Below are 16611 nucleotides of genomic sequence, written 5' to 3'. Positions count from 1 at the left end.
TATTATCAAGTATCCCAAATGTTTTCAAATATAACATTTGTTTTGCACATTGGCAAAACACGCCAGAATTACCAGCTGCCATATTAGATGACACTTCCTGCTCAATTAATTAAAGTTAAAAATAATATAAGCACTTTTATTCTAATAAAAATTATCAAATTTAATAAACCAAACACACATGCCCACTTTACTAATAATACCCCTGAGAAAGAAGCTCCCATTGGGGCGTATGGAAGCACACACTCATGAGCGCAAGGCTTCCATGCAATGCCAACGCAAAGTTGGGTTCGCATTGCACCTAACTTGTAATACCAGCGGACATTTGTGTATGCTGGTATTAATAAGTGGAAAAGCGATATTTCTGCTCCACTTGTAATCTGGCCTATTGTTAAAGTCTGTTCCAGAGAAGCAGATCACTACTGCGACCTAGCTAAACACATTTGTTGAGAAAAAACAAATGTATATTAAATAAATATATATGGTAAGTATTTAACTGTAAAATTCACTTCCATTAAGGGAGATCGGTTTCTGCCCTGGTCCTTATTCACAATATATATTGAATAAATTGTTGTTAGGCGGCGCTGTGTCTTCTGGGAAGACCAAGCTGAATAGTTGTCTATTTCTCTGTTCCGGTTGCAATAACCATGATCACCTTAAAAGGAACAGTGGGCCCAGAATAGTTTAATACCATACTGAATGGAATATACTCACAAGGTTAAGATTAATCACCTCCTTTTTTTAAAAAAAACCTCAGTAAAATATCAGCCAAGTGTACAGCTTGTATACATTTATTCAAAACAGTTTAAAAGGCTCTGAAGCCGATTTATCATTGTCTGTCCGACATGATACGCTGTGGCGTATAATGTCCAACAGACATTGCTGAATGCCGACAGCATACGCTGTCAGCATTTAACATTGCCAAAGCAGTTCTGGTGAACTGCTTGTGCAATGCCGCCCCCTGCAGATTTGCGGCCAATCAGCCGTTAGCAGGGGGTGTAAATCAACCCGATCGTATAGGCAGCGGACCAGTTATGGAGCAGCGTTCTTAAAGGACCAGTCAACACAGTAGATTTGCATAATCAACAAATGCAAGATAACAAGACAATGCAATAGCACTTAGTCTAACTTCCAATGAGTAGTAGATTTGTTTTCTGTCAATTTTAAAAGTTATGTCTTTTTCCACTCCCCCTGTACCATGTGACAGCCATTAGCCATTCACAAATGCATACATGTACCATGTGACAGCCATCAGCCATTCACAAATGCATACACACTTATTCTTGCACATGCTCAGTAGGAGCTGGTGACTCAAAAAGTTTAAATATAAAAAGACTGTGCACATTTAGATAATGGAAGTTAATTGGAAAGTTGTTTAAAATGGCATGCTCTATCTGAATCATGAAAGTTTAATTTTGACTGAGTGTCCCTTTAAGACAGCTGCTTCATAACTGCCGTTTCCGGCGAAGCTAGAGGCTTGTGCAGAAAAAGGGGCATCAGGGGCCATACGGCCCTTGATGAATCGCCCCCTCTATGTGTTTCAGCAACAATATTGCATTTCCCAAGAGAAAATAATAAATAAAAGCATAGAAAAATTATTTGGATGTGATTGATCATGGTTATTGCAACCAGAACAGAGATAGAGACAACCATTCAGCTTGGTCTTTCCAGAGAAACAGCACCACCAGACAGTGATTGATTAAACACATTTGTTGAGCCAAGACAAGCAGTATTTGTGTTTAGCCACCAATCATCAGCTAGCTCCCAGTAGTGCATTGCCACTGTGCCTACCTAGGTATGCTTTTTAAACAAAGGATACCAAGAGAATGACAGTCTAAAGTCCCAAACACAGATTAATTGCATGTTATCCATTATAAATTATATATTTTACTTATGGAAAGGAATTTCAACATAAATGTGTAATATATCAAAATGTAGACTAAATTAGAATCTCTAGAAACAATGATGCTGGCAAAAATCAAATCACATTAAATGTTCCAAAAAGAAACTGGGGTTACAGACAAATAAACAACCTGTAAAACATATATCTTTAGAGCTAGATTACAAGTTTAGTTTAAGGGACATGATACCCAAAATGTTTCATTCATCTTTCAGATAGCATATGTGATTTTAAACAACTTTTCAATTTACTTTTATTATAAAATGTGCTTTATTCTCTTGGTATCATTTGTTGAAGGAGCAGCAATGCACTACTGGGAGTTACCTGAACACAGCTGGTGAACCAATGATAAGAGGCATACATGTGCTGCCACCAATCAGCAGTTAGCTCCCAATTATTATTATCGGTTATTTGTAGAGCGCCAACAGATTCTGCAGCGCTAATAATGCATTGTTGCTCCTGAAACCACCTAGGTATGTTTTTCAACTAAGGCCTCCTTTTCCTTTAACATGAAACCCCAAATTTTTCTTTCATGATTCAGATAGGGAATATAATTTTACAATTTACTTCTAATATCTAATTTGCTTTATTCTTTTGGTATTCTTTGTGGAAGAAGCAGCAATTCATTACTGGGAGCTAGCTGAAAGCCAATGACAAAAGGCACATATATGCAGCCACCAATTAGCAGCTCCTGAGTCTACATAGGTATCCATTTCAACAAAGGATATCAAGAAAACAAAGCAAATTAGATAATATTAGTAAATTTGGAAGTTGTTTAAAATCACAAGATCTATCTGAATCATGAAAGGAAAAATGTCCCTTTAAAAGGGATACTGAACCCACATTTTTCTTACATGACCTAGATGGAGCATGCAATTTTAAGCAACTTTCTAATTTACTCCTATTATCAATTTGTCTTAGTTCTCTTTGTATCTTTATTTGAAAAACAGAAAAATGCAGCCACCAATCAGCAAGCGCTACCCAGGTGCTGAGCCAAAGATGGGCTGGCTCGTAAGCTTATATGCCTGCTTATTCAAATAAAGATATCAAGAGAATGAAGAAAAAATGAAAATAGGAGTAAATTAGAAAGTTGTTTAAAATTGCATGCTCTGTCTGAATCATGAAAGAAAAAAAATTAGATTCAGTATTCCTTTAAGCCTAAGAGGCCTATTTATCAAGCCGTCAACCGCAAATACGCTGGAATTCTGCAGTGTAATTGTGGCAAGCTTGATTCGCCTCGTTTATCAAAGCCTACAGACCGGCAAAAGTTGAAATCTATGATGTAACATATGATCCGCCGGTCTCAGTCCGACACAGATCGATGCTTACGTCATTGCAGATGTTCCGAATGCAAATTCGGCACTATCTGACTACTTTTGCTAGTTAAACATCTAACAGGTAAGCTTGCCACTATACCGGCCCAGCGTACCTGCTTTTCAATCCACCACCCTGGAGGCGGTGGATGCCATAGGAATCAATGGGAATCTGAAAGCAGCGAAAGCTTATGTTCGCTGCTACCCGATATCCCATTGATTTCTATGCTAGAATAAAAGTTATGTTTACACCTAACACCATAACATAACCCCCGAGTCTAAACACCTATACTTATTAACCCTTTATCTGCAGCCCCGCCACCGCCACTACCTACATAAAAGTATTAACCCATATCCCGCCGCTCCCGGACCCCGCCGCCACCTAAATAATGTATTAACCCCTATCCTGCCTCTCCTGGAGCCCACCGCAACTAAATAAAGTTATTAACCCCTAAACCCCTCGCCTCCCACATCACTACCACTTACTAAACCTATTAACCCCTAAACCGCCAGCCCCCACATCGCCATAAACTAAATTAACCTATTAACCCCTAAACCTAACAACCTGCTGTGGGAGGCCAGGGGTTTAGGGGTTAATACCTTTATTTAGTTGCGGTGGGCTCCTGGAGCAGAGGGATAGGGGTTAATACATTGTTAGTAGTGGCGGCGTGGGGAGCGGCGGAATAGGGGTTAATAAGTTTATTGAAGTTGCGGTGGGGTCCGGGAGCAGCGGGATAGGGGTTAATAACTTTATTTAGTTGTGGAGAGGTCCGGGAGCGGCGGGATAGGGGTTAAACAGTTTAGTATAGTGGCAGTGTTTAGTGCCAGTATATAAATAAAGCTGGGAAAAAGCCGAATAGCAGCGAGATCGATGACTGTTAGTTAGCAACAGTCCGCTGCTCATCGCCCCGTACTTGGTGCACAGCTTTTTGACAGCTTTTTATATAAATATGGAGAGCGTATTCAGGTCAGCGGCCGCGATGTTAGGTGATGTCAGGCAAGCGTATTGGTGCCGTTGAATGCAAGTAAGTTGACAGCTTGATAAGAAGGCCTCCATAACTTTATTGTGGAGTTTCCAGTCCGGAGAAATGAAACAGCAAACAGCAGGTGTCACTATCCTAAACATATCCCTCCCTAATTTGCAGTTGTTTGATCATTTCTGCTGAAGGAAAACAATGAAGATTTTGTTAAAGTGAATGTCAAGTTTGATGAATCAGTGCCTGGTTTTTAAAAATCCTAATAAAACAGAGGCGCTTTCATTCATCAAACTTCACATTTCACTTGTTTTGTTAAAATACTTAGCTTTTATTCTTGAAAGCCGCTCCAGCGCTTCCCCCGCTCGTCGCAAGCCTCTTCATATATCAAAAATGACAAATCCGCCGTTGCCTCAGGCAATGATTCCCCTGGGGGGAGCAGTGATTGGAGGATGCCATATTCTTCATTGCTGACTAGTGAGGTCGCGAATCTAAAAATTTGGGTTCGCAAACGGCGAACGTGAACTTCCGCAAAAGTTTGCGAACCAGGCGAACCGCCATAGACTTCAATAGGCAGGAGAATTTTAAAACCCACAGGGACTCTTTCTGGCCACAATAGTGATGGAAAAGTTGTTTCAAGGGGACTAACACCTGGACTGTGGCATGGCGGAGGGGGATCTATGGCAAAACTCCCATGGAAAATTACATAGTTGATGCAGAGTCTGGTTTTAATCCATAAAGGGCATAAATCACCTAACATTCCTAAATTGTTTGGAATAACATGCTTTAAAACATCAGGTTTGATGTTGTATCGATCAGGTAGTGTAAGGGTTACGCCCGCTTCACAGTGCGCAGTGTAGGTGATATACCTGCCCTGACCATGCTTTGCAGACCAGGTATCAGTGGTCAGATGGACCCTTGCCCCAACACTGTGTGCCAGACATGCCATTATAGCAGACTTATATGGTTTTGGCGTTGCTTTTTGGTAATTAGAAGGCTGCTAAATGCCACTGCGCACCACACGTGTTTTATGCCCAGCAGTAAAGCGGTTAATTAGGGAGCTTGTAGAGTTAATTTTAGCTTAAGCGTAGTGTAGGAGACAACCCAAAGTATTGATCTAGGCCCATTTTGGTATATTTAATGCCACCATTTCACCGCCAAATGCGATCAAATAAAAAAAATTGTTCACTTTTTCACAAACTTTAGGTTTCTCACAGAAATTATTTACAAACAACTTATGCAATTATGGCATAAATGGTTGTAAATGCTTCTCTGGGATCCCCTTTGTTCAGAAATAGCAGACTTATATGGCTTTGGCTTTGCTTTTTGGTAATTAGAAGGCTGCTAAATGCCACTGCGCACCACACGTGTTTTATGCCCAGCAGTGAAGGGGTTAATTAGGGAGCATGTAGGGAGCTTGTAGAGTTAATTTTAGCTTAAGTGTAGTGTAGTAGACAACCCAAAGTATTGATCTAGGCCCATTTTGGTATATTTCATGCCACCATTTCACCGCCAAATGCGATAAAATTAAAAAAAAAAAAAAAAAAAAAAATTGCAATTTTAGGTTTCTCACTGAAATTATTTACAAACAGCTTGTGCAATTATGGCACAAATGGTTGTAAATGCTTCTCTGGGATCCCCTTTGTTCAGAAATAGCAGACATATATGACTTTGGCGTTGCTTTCTGGTAATTAGAAGGCCGCTAAATGCTGCTGCACATCACACGTGTGTTATGGCTAGCAGTGAATGGGGTTAATTAGGTAGTTTGTAGGGAGCTTGCAGGATTAATTTTAGCTTTAGTGTAGAGATCAGCCTCCCACCTGAAACATCAGACCCCCTGATCCCTCCCAAACAGCTCCCTTCCCTCCCCCACCCCACAATTGTCCCCGCCATCTTAAGTACTGGCAGAAAGTCTGCCAGTAGTAAAATAAAAGGTTTTTAAAAAATGCTGTGGTGTAGCATCCCCCCAAAACAGCTCTCTAACCCTCCCCATCTGCCTTATTGGCGGCCATCTTGGGTACTGGCAGCTGTCTGCTATTATTTCACAGTCAAAAAAAAGTGTTGTTTTTTTTAAATGTACACTACTGTTACACCAGATATGAGTGGTGGCACTGGGCAAGTGGGCACAGTATACGCTGTGAGCCTGACACACACGCTGGCAGGCAGGCAAGTGCAATTAGATTACACAGGGAAAAAAAAAAAGCAGATTGATGTTCTAGCCCTAAAAAGTGCTTTTTGGGGTGCTGTCCTTACAGCAGAGTTCAGATGAGTCCTTCAGGACTGTAGTGGACACTGAATACACTAGCCTAGCTATCGATTTCCCTATTAAATCAGCAGCAGCTACACTGTCCCTCCTCTCACTAAGAATGCAGCTTCCGAATGAATCTAAAATGGATGCTGTCCAGGAGGTGGGAGGGTCTGGGAGGGAGGGTCTGCTGCTGATTGGCTGGAATGTGTCTTCTGACTGTGAGGTATAGGGTCAAAGTTTACTCAATGATGAGGAATAGGGGGCGGATCGAACATGGCATATGTTCGCCGTCCGCGGTGAACGCGAACATGCTATGTTCACCAGGAACTATGCGCCGGTGAACTATTCACGACATCACTATTGCTGACGTATGAAGTGATGAGCGGAAGGAGGGGAAATCTCTGGAGCGGCTTTTTAACAAAACGAGTGAAATGTAAAGTTTGATGAATGAAAGTGTCCCTGTTTTTAATAGGGTTTTTTTAAAACCGGGCCAGGGGCGAAACTACAGGGGTGCAGAGGTCGCAGGTGCGACTGGGCCCCTGAGGGTGGGGGCCCAGCTTAAAAAAAAAAAAATATTTTTTTTTATAATTTTTTTTTTTATATATATATTTTTTTTAATAAAAAACGTTAACCTACCACTGCCTGCACTGATATCATGTGAGTGTGACATGACTACAGGGGTTAGTATTTCTGTTTTACCCATTGGTGTTTATGTGTGTGTGTATGTATGTGACTGTGTGTGTATTTATGCATGTATGTGTGTTTGTGTATGTTTGTGGAACCAGCAAATTACAGACCTTGTTACTACAGCATGAGGGGGCAGGGGGTAAACAGTGTCACTATACAGTACCACTATATACAGTATGGGGGGGTGGACCATGTCACTGACTACTGTGGTCACTTTATAAAGTACTGGGGAGGTAGGGTCAGGCCAGCCATCTCACCGGCAGATTACAGACTGTGTCACTAACTTACAATATACAGTACTGGGGGGTTAAATAGTGTCACTATATATATATATATATATATATATATATATATATATATATATATATACACACACACACAGTAATAGGGGGTCAGACCATCTCACAGACTGTGGGCACAGGGTACCTCCTTTTGCAGACATGTAATCTGATTCACATTTTTTTCTGTGTTAAATGTACATTTTTTTTTAATTAAATTCACCTTTTTTGGAGGGGGGAGGGGCGGTGGGGGGGGCCCTTCTTAGATTCTTGCACCTGGGCCCTGTGGTTTCTAGTTACGCCTCTGAACCGGGCACTGATCCATCAAACTTGACATTCACTCTAAGACAACTGTGGCAAAACCTGTCATCTGCTGCCTCAAGTCCTTATTGGCTCCTTCTAATAAGAAAATGTGTGGGTGGAGTTTCACTGTTGAAAAACAATTGCAGAAAACAAGGTGTTAATCTGTCCTGATATGTTAAATTATTGGAAGACTGCAGAAAACTGTAATTACAAGGTGTTTATTTTTGCTTTAAAACAACTGTAAAACAGGAGCTATATAAATATTAGGCAAATAGCAAGTAACAACTGTATAAATATTATTATTAATATGTTGACAGTGAATTAATAATTGTATTTTATTTTCAGTTTGTGGTTGTGGTCAGCATTGTAACATTCAGACCTCCTAACTATGGAAGTTACGTATTCCCGCAGTGGGCAAACGTTGTTGGCTGGCTAGTTGCCATTTCATCCATGTCTCTGGTACCTATTTACGCCATCTATAAGTTATGTAGCCTTCCTGGATCCTTCAGAAAGGTGCGTATTTAACATTTAAAAAAACATTTCCTATAGGGACATGAATGTTAAAATTAAATGTTCATTGTTAAACATTCAATGTAGCTTTTTATTGCATTTCTGTCAAATTTACTTTGTTCTCTTGGTATCCTTGGTTGAAAAGAATAACTAGGTAAGAGCAGTAATGCACTACTGGGAGATAGCTGGTGTTTGACTACACACAAATGCCTCTTTTTATGGACTACACACAAATGCCTCTTGTCTTTGGCTCACCTGATGTTCTCTCTCTCAGTAGTGTATTGCTGAAGCTGATTTTAACAATGTGTTTAACCCTTCTGCAGGGGTAAAACACATAGGCTTCTATCATAATTTCAATCATATTGATTTTGGATATTTCAGTTTTGTCCGATCTGGGAAGTGTGTTTTTTGGGTGATTACAAACCAAAATGGATCTGCACGCTAAAAACCCACAGCCACATACAAGTATTCAAAGAGAAAACGTGTTTTCGGTTGTTAAGTTCTTGTTATCGGGATCAAAACTGTGAAACTAACTGAAACTGACCTATACAATGACATTTTCACACCTCTTAAAGGGACATAATACCAATATATTAAATTACTTAAATGTGATGTAGAATACCTGTAAAAAAGCTGACCAGAAAATATCACATGAATAACAAAAGGAAGATATTTTACTTTAAAATGTGTTCAGCTCACACAAGAGCACTGTGAACAGTTATTCTTCAGCTATTGTCAGCTGCAAGTTGGGGAAAAAATTCGACCAGCCAATCAGGATCTGCAGTGCAGAGGTCACACTTTGCTTTACTGTGATCTCATGAGATTTCACTAACATCTCACAAGAAATAATAGTAAACTTCCTTAAACTGAGAAGGTAAATAACATGACTGCTTGCACATGCCAGGTGCACGCTTAATTGCAAATCCCTGGACTTGCAAAATGATTGGCTGCTTAAAGTCTCTTTACAATGGGATGTGAGTACTGAAGAAATTTTGAGATAAAATGTCTTCCTTTTAGGTGATATTTACTAATCAACTTTTTACAAATATGCTGCATTATTTCAAGAGCTTCAACATTTGGGTACCAAGTTCCTTTAAGGTAAAAATTATTTTGAATAAACCCCATTGTACAGTGTGTAAGGTAAACACTAATTTACATGTGTGAGATTAACCTATTGTAATCTGAATTCACCCTGATAACTGGTAAACAATATGAATGCCATTTGTATGTTGGCATTATGGGTATACTGAGCATGTTTGCATAATGATTGTATTGACACTTTTAATATTTTAAAATTATTGTTTCCCCCTTCAAATATTTCCAATTATTGATTGAAAAAACACACTGCTAGATTACGAGTCTTGCGTTAGCCTTAAAAAGCAGCGTTGAGAGGTCCCAACACTGCTTTTTAATGCCCGCTGGTATTACGAGTCTGGCAGGAGAGGGTGTACCGCTCACTTTTCTTCCGCGACTCGAGCTTACCGCAAATCCCCTTACGTAAATTGCGTATACCTATGTTTTTAATGGGATTTGCCTAACACCGGTATTACGAGTCTTGGAAGAAGTGAGCGGTAGACCCATTCCTGTCAAGACTCCTACCGCATTTAAAAGTCAGTAGTTAAGAGTTTTATGGGCTAACGCCGTAACATAAAACTCTTAACTAAAGTGCTAAAAAGTACACTAACACCCATAAACTACCTATTAACCCCTAAACCGAGCCCCCCCCCACATCGCAAACACTAAAATAAATTTTTTAACCCCTAATCTGCTGACCAAACATCGCCGCCACTTTAATAAATATATTAACCCCTAAACCGCCGCACTCCCGCCTCGCAAACACTAGTTAAATTTTATTAACCCCTAATCTGCCGTCCCTAACATTGCCGACATCTACCTACATTTATTAACCCCTAATCTGCCGCCCACAACGTCGCCGCTACTATAGTAAATTTATTAACCCCTAAACCTAAGTCTAACCCTAAGTCTAACCCCCCTAACTTAAATTTAAATAAAACAAAATTAAATTACTAAAGTTAAATAAATTATTCCTATTTAAAACTAAGTACTTACCTGTAAAATAAACCATAAGATAGCTACAATATAACTAATAGTTACATTGTATCTAGCTTAGGGTTTATTTTTATTTTATAGGGAACTTTGTATTTATTTTAACTAGGTAGAATAGTTATTAAATAGTTATTAACTATTTAATAACTTCCTAGTTAAAATAAATACAAATATACCTGTAAAATAAATCCTAACCTAAATTACAATTACACCTAACACTACACTATCATTAAATTAATTACCTAAACCAACTACAATTAAATACAATAAAATAAACTAAAGTACAAAAAAACAAACACTAAATTACAGAAAATAAAAAAATAATTACACCTAATCTAATCCCCCTAATAAAATAAAAAAGCCCCCCAAAATAATAAAATTCCCTACCCTATACTAAATTACAAATAGCCCTTAAAAGGGCTTTTTTGCGGGGCATTGCCCCAAAGTAATCAGCTCTTTTACCTGTAAAAAAAAAATGCAATACCCCCCCAACATTACAACCCACCACCCACACACCCAACCCTACTCTAAAACCCACCCAATCCCCCCTTAATAAAACCTAACACTACCCCCTTGAAGATCACCCTACCTTGAGCCGTCTTCATGGGTGGAACAGCCAATAGAATGTGAGCTCAATCCTATTGGCTGATTGGATCAGCCAGTAGGATTGAACTTCAATTCTATTGGCTGATTGCATCAGCCAATAGGATTTTTTCTACCTTAATTCTGATTGGCTGATAGAATCTTGGATGACGTCATTTAAAGGAACCTTCATTCGTCGGGTGTCGTCGGAAGAAAAGGATGCTCCGCGTCGGCTGGCTTCAAGATGGATCCGCTCCGCTCCGGATGGATGAAGATAGAAGATGCCGCCTGGATGAAGACTTCTGCTCGTCTGGAGGTCCTCTTCTGCCCGGATCAGATGAAGACTTCTGCCCCTCTGGAGAATCACTTGTGCCCGGCTGGGTGAAGATGGCTCAAGGTAGGGTGATCTTCAAGGGGGTAGTGTTAGGTTTTATTAAGGGGGGATTGGGTTGGGTGTGTGAGTGGTGGGTTTTAATGTTGGGGGAGGTATTGTATTTTTTTTTTACAGGTAAAAGAGCTGATTACTTTTGGGCAATGCCCTGCAAAAAGCCCTTTTAAGGGCTATTTGTAATTTAGTATAGGGTAGGGAATTTTATTATTTTGGGGGGCTTTTTTATTTTATTAGGGGGATTAGATTAGGTGTAATTAATTTAAAATTATTGTAATTATTTTTTATTTTCTATAATTTAGTGGGGTTTTCTTGTACTTTAGTTTATTTTATTTAATTGTATTTAATTGTATTTAATTGTAGTTAGTTTAGGTAATTAATTTAATGATAGTGTAGTGTTAGGTGTAATTGTAATTAAGGTTAGCATTTATTTTACAGGTATATTTGTCTTTATTTTAAGGAAGTTATTAAATAGTTAATAACTATTTAATAACTATTGTACCTAGTTAAAATAAATACTAAATTGCCTGTAAAATAAAAATAAATCCTAAGCTAGATACAAATGTAACTATTAATTATATTGTAGCTATCTTAGGGTTTATTTTATAGGTAAGTATTTAGTTTTTAATAGGATCAATTTATTTAATTGTAGTTATTTTCTTTAGATTTATTTAAATTATATTTAAGTTAGGGGGTATTAGGGTTAGGTTTAGGGGTTAATAATTTTAATATAGTGGCGGCGACGATGGGGGCGGCAGATTGGGGTTAATAATTGTATGTAGGTTGCAGCGACGTTGGGGGGGCAGATTAGGGGTTAATAAATATAATGTATGTGTCGGTGATGTTGGGGGCAGCAGATTAGGGGTTCATAAGTATAATGTAGTTGGCGGCGGTGTCCGGAGAGGCAGATTAGGGGTTAATAATATAATGTAGGTGGTGACGATGTCGGGGGTGGCAGATTAGGTGTTAATAAGTGTAATATTAGGGGTGTTTAGACTCGGGGTTCATGTTAGGGTGTTAGGTGTAGACATAACTTTTGTTTCCCCATAGGAATCAATGGGGCTGCGTTAGGAGCTGAACGCTGCTTTTTTGCAGGTGTTAGGTTTTTTCTCAGCCCTATCTGCCCCATCGATTCCTTTGGGGAAATCATGCATGAGCACGTTTTGCCAGCTCACCGCTACTGTAAGCAACGCTGGTATTAAGGCGAGATGTGGAGCTAAATTTTGCTCTACGCTCACCTTTTTGCGGCTAACGCCGGGTTTAAAAAACCCCAGTAATACCAGCGTTGTCTTAAGGGAGCGTTGAAAAAAAAATGCTCGTTAGCAATGCACCCCTGTTACCGCAAAACTCGTAATCTCGGTGACAGTTTCCAGATTGGGAAATATACTTTTGAAATAAATAAAGAACATATAGAGGCCTACTTATCAAGCCGTCAACTTACTTGCATTCGATGGCACCAATACTCTCGCCTGACATTGCCTAACATCGCTACCGCGGACCTGAATTTGTTCTCCATATTTATATAAAAAGCTGTCAAAAAGCCGTGCAACAAGTACGGGGCGATGAGCAGCGGACTGTTGTTAACTAACAGTCATCGATCTCGCTGCTATTCTGCTTTCTCTTGTAAGGTGTATCCAGTCCACGGATCATCCATTACTTGTGGGATATTCTCCTTCCCAACAGGAAGTTGCAAGAGGATCACCCACAGCAGAGCTGCTATATAGCTCCTCCCCTAACTGCCATATCCAGTCATTCTCTTGCAACTCTCAACATAGCTGGAGGTAGTAAGAGGAAAGTGGTGTAATATAGTTAGTTTTTTCTTCAATCAAGAGTTTATTGTTTTTAAATGGTACCGGAGTTGTACTATTTTATCTCAGGCAGCATTTAGAAGAAGAATCTGCCTGCGTTTTCTATGATCTTAGCAGAAGTAACTAAGATCCACTGCTGTTCACACATATGTCTGAGGAGTGAGGTAACTTCAGAGGGAGAATAGCGTGCAGGGTATCCTGCAATAAGGTATGTGCAGTTTTAAGTTTTTCTAGGGATGGAATTGCTAGAAAATGCTGCTGATACCGGATTAATGTAAGTTAAGCCTAAATACAGTGATTTAATAGCGACTAGTATCAGGCTTGCTATCAGAGGTATATACTCTGATTAATGTGCAATATAAAACGTTTGCTGGCATGTTTAATCGTTTTTATATATGCTTTGGTGATAAAACTTATTGGGGCCTAGTTTTTTCCACATGGCTGGCTTGATTTTTGCCTAGAAACAGTTTTCTGAGGCTTTCCACTGTTGTAATATGAGTGGGAGGGACCTATTTTAGCGCTTTTTTGCGCAGTTAAAATTACAGACAGAGACATTCAGCTTCCCTCAGCAGTCCCCTGCATGCTATAGGACATCTCTGAAGGGCTCAAAAGGCTTAAAAAGTCGTGTATTGAGGAAGGTAAAGCCACAGTGGAGCTGTGGCAGTTTTTATGACTGTTTAAAAACGTATTTTTCGTTTTGTTAATCTGTTTTTTTTGTATTAAGGGGTTAATCATCCATTTGCAAGTGGGTGCAATGCTCTGCTAACTTGTTACATACACTGTAAAAATTTTGTTAGTTTAACTGCCTTTTTTTCACTGTTATTTCAAATTTTGGCAAAATTTGTTTCTCTTAAAGGCACAGTAACGTTTTTTTATATTGCTTGTTAACTTGATTTAAAGTGTTTTCCAAGCTTGCTAGTCTCATTGCTAGTCTGTATAAACAGGTCTGACAGAGGAAACTCCTTGTTCATTATGTTTAAAAGCCATGGTGGAACCCCATAGGAGAATGTGTACTAAATGTATTGATTTCACTTTAAACAATAAAGATCAGCTGTTATCTTTAAAATAATTATTACCAGAGGATTCTGACGAGGGGGAAGTTATGCAGACTAACCCTCCTCACGTGTCGGACCCTTTGACTCCCGCTCAAGGGACTCACGCTAAAATGGCGCCAAGTACATCAAAGACGCCCATAGCGATTACTTTGCAGGACATGGCGGCAATCATGGATAATACCCTGTCAGCGGTATTAGCCAGACTGCCTGAATTCAGAGGAAAGCGCGATAGCTCTGGGGTTAGACGTAATACAGAGCGCGCAGATGCTTTAAGGCCCATGTCTGATACTGCGTCACAATATGCAGAAGCTGAGGAAGGAGAGCATCAGTCTGTGGGTGACATTTCTGATTCAGGGAAACCTGATTCAGATATTTCTACTTTTAAATTTAAGCTTGAGAACCTCCGTGTATTGCTTGGGGAGGTATTAGCTGCTCTGAATGACTGACACAATTGCAGTGCCAGAGAAATTGTGTAGACTGGATAAATACTATGCAGTGCCGGTGTGTACCGATGTTTTTCCAATTCCTAAAAGGTTTACAGAAATTATTAATAAGGAGTGGGATAGACCCGTTGTGCCGTTTCCCCCCCCTCCTATTTTTAGAAAAATGTTTCCAATAGACGCCACCACACGGGACTTATGGCAGACGGTTCCTAAGGTGGAGGGAGCAGTTTCTACTTTAGCAAAGCGTACCACTATCCCTGTCGAGGACAGTTGTGCTTTTTCAGATCCAATGGATAAAAAATTAGAAGGTTACCTTAGGAAAATGTTTATTCAACAAGGTTTTATCCTGCAGCCCCTTGCATGCATTGCGCCCGTCACTGCTGCTGCGGCGTTCTGGTTTGAGTCTCTGGAAGAGGCCTTTCAGACAGCTACTCCATTGACTGAAATACTTGACAAGCTTAGAACACTTAAGCTAGCTAATTCTTTTGTTTCTGATGCCATTGTTCATTTGACTAAACTAACGGCTAAGAATTCTGGATTCGCCATCCAGGCGCGTAGGGCGCTATGGCTTAAATCTTGGTCAGCTGACGTGACTTCAAAGTCTAAATTACTTAACATTCCCTTCAAGGGGCAGACCCTATTCGGGCCTGGTTTGAAGGAAATTATTGCTGACATTACTAGAGGTAAGGGTCATACCCTTCCTCAGGACAGGGCCAAATCAAGGGCCAAACAGTCTAATTTTCGTGCCTTTCGAAATTTCAAGGCAGGTGCAGCATCAACTTCCTCTGCTACAAAACAAGAGGGAACTTTTGCTCAATCCAAGCCGGGCTGGAAACCTAACCAGTCCTGGAACAAAGGCAAGCAGGCCAGAAAGCCTGCTGCTGCCTCTAAGACAGCATGAAGGAACGGCCCCCTATCCGGTAACGGATCTAGTAGGGGGCAGACTTTCTCTCTTCGCCCAGGCGTGGGCAAGAGATGTTAAGGATCCCTGGGCGTTGGAGTTCATATCTCAGGGATATCTTCTGGACTTCAAAGCTTCCCCTCCTCAAGGGAGATTTCACCTTTCGAGATTATCTGTAAACCAGATAAAGAAAGAGGCATTCTTACGCTGTGTGCAAGACCTCCTAGTTATGGGAGTGATCTGTCCAGTTCCACAGACGGAACAGGGACAGGGCTTTTATTCAAATCTGCTTGTGGTTCCCAAAAAAGAGGGAACCTTCAGACCCATTTTGGATCTAAAGATCTTAAACAAATTCCTCAGAGTTCCATCGTTCAAAATGGAAACTATTCGGACCATCCTACCTATGATCCAGGAGGGTCAGTACATGACCACAGTGTATTTGAAGGATGCTTACCTTCACATACCGATTCACAAAGATCATCATTGGTTCCTAAGGTTTGCCTTTCTGGACAGGCATTACCAATATGTGGCTCTTCCCTTCGGGTTAGCTACAGCTCCAAGAATCTTTACAAAGGTTCTGGGATCGCTTCTGGCAGTCCTAAGACCGTGAGGTATATCAGTGGCCCCTTATCTGGACGACATCCTGATACAGGCGTCAAGCTTTCAGATTGCCAAGTCACATACGGACATAGTTCTGGCATTTCTCAGGTCACATGGGTGGAAGGTGAACGAGGAAAAGAGTTCTCTATCCCCACTCACAAGAGTCTCCTTCCTAGGGACTCTGATAGATTCTGTAGAAATGAAGATTTACCTGACAGAATCCAGGTTATCAAAGCTTCTAAAATCTTGCCGTGTTCTTTATTCTATTCTGCGCCCTTCGGTGGCTCAGTGTATGGAAGTAATTGGCTTGATGGTAGCGGCGATGGACATAGTGCCATTTGCATGCCTACATCTCAGACTGCTGCAACTATGCATGCTCAGTCAGTGGAATGGGGATTACACAGATTTGTCCCCTATGCTTAATATGGATCAAGAGACCAGAGATTCTCTTCTCTGGTGGCTATCTCGGGTCCATCTGTCCAAAGGTATGACCTTTCGCAGGCCAGATTGGACAATTGTAACAACAGATGCCAGCCTTCTAGGTTGGGGTGCAGTCT

General features: G+C 40.3%; 1 protein-coding gene across 1 annotated transcript in view; it reads left to right on the top strand.

Annotated features, from left to right (window-relative positions):
• The window catches only part of SLC6A3 (solute carrier family 6 member 3), a 297995-nt gene that overhangs the window by 244523 nt on the left and 36861 nt on the right, over positions 1 to 16611 (top strand). Inside the window, exon 12 of the mRNA XM_053715819.1 lies at positions 8046 to 8213. Coding sequence (XP_053571794.1) covers positions 8046 to 8213 — 168 coding nt within the window. The remainder of the gene's footprint in view (positions 1 to 8045; positions 8214 to 16611) is intronic.

This window comes from Bombina bombina, chromosome 5 (assembly GCF_027579735.1).
Source record: "Bombina bombina isolate aBomBom1 chromosome 5, aBomBom1.pri, whole genome shotgun sequence".
In the NCBI taxonomy this organism is placed as follows: domain Eukaryota; kingdom Metazoa; phylum Chordata; class Amphibia; order Anura; family Bombinatoridae; genus Bombina; species Bombina bombina.
This window is presented reverse-complemented; position numbering and strand designations above follow the sequence as displayed.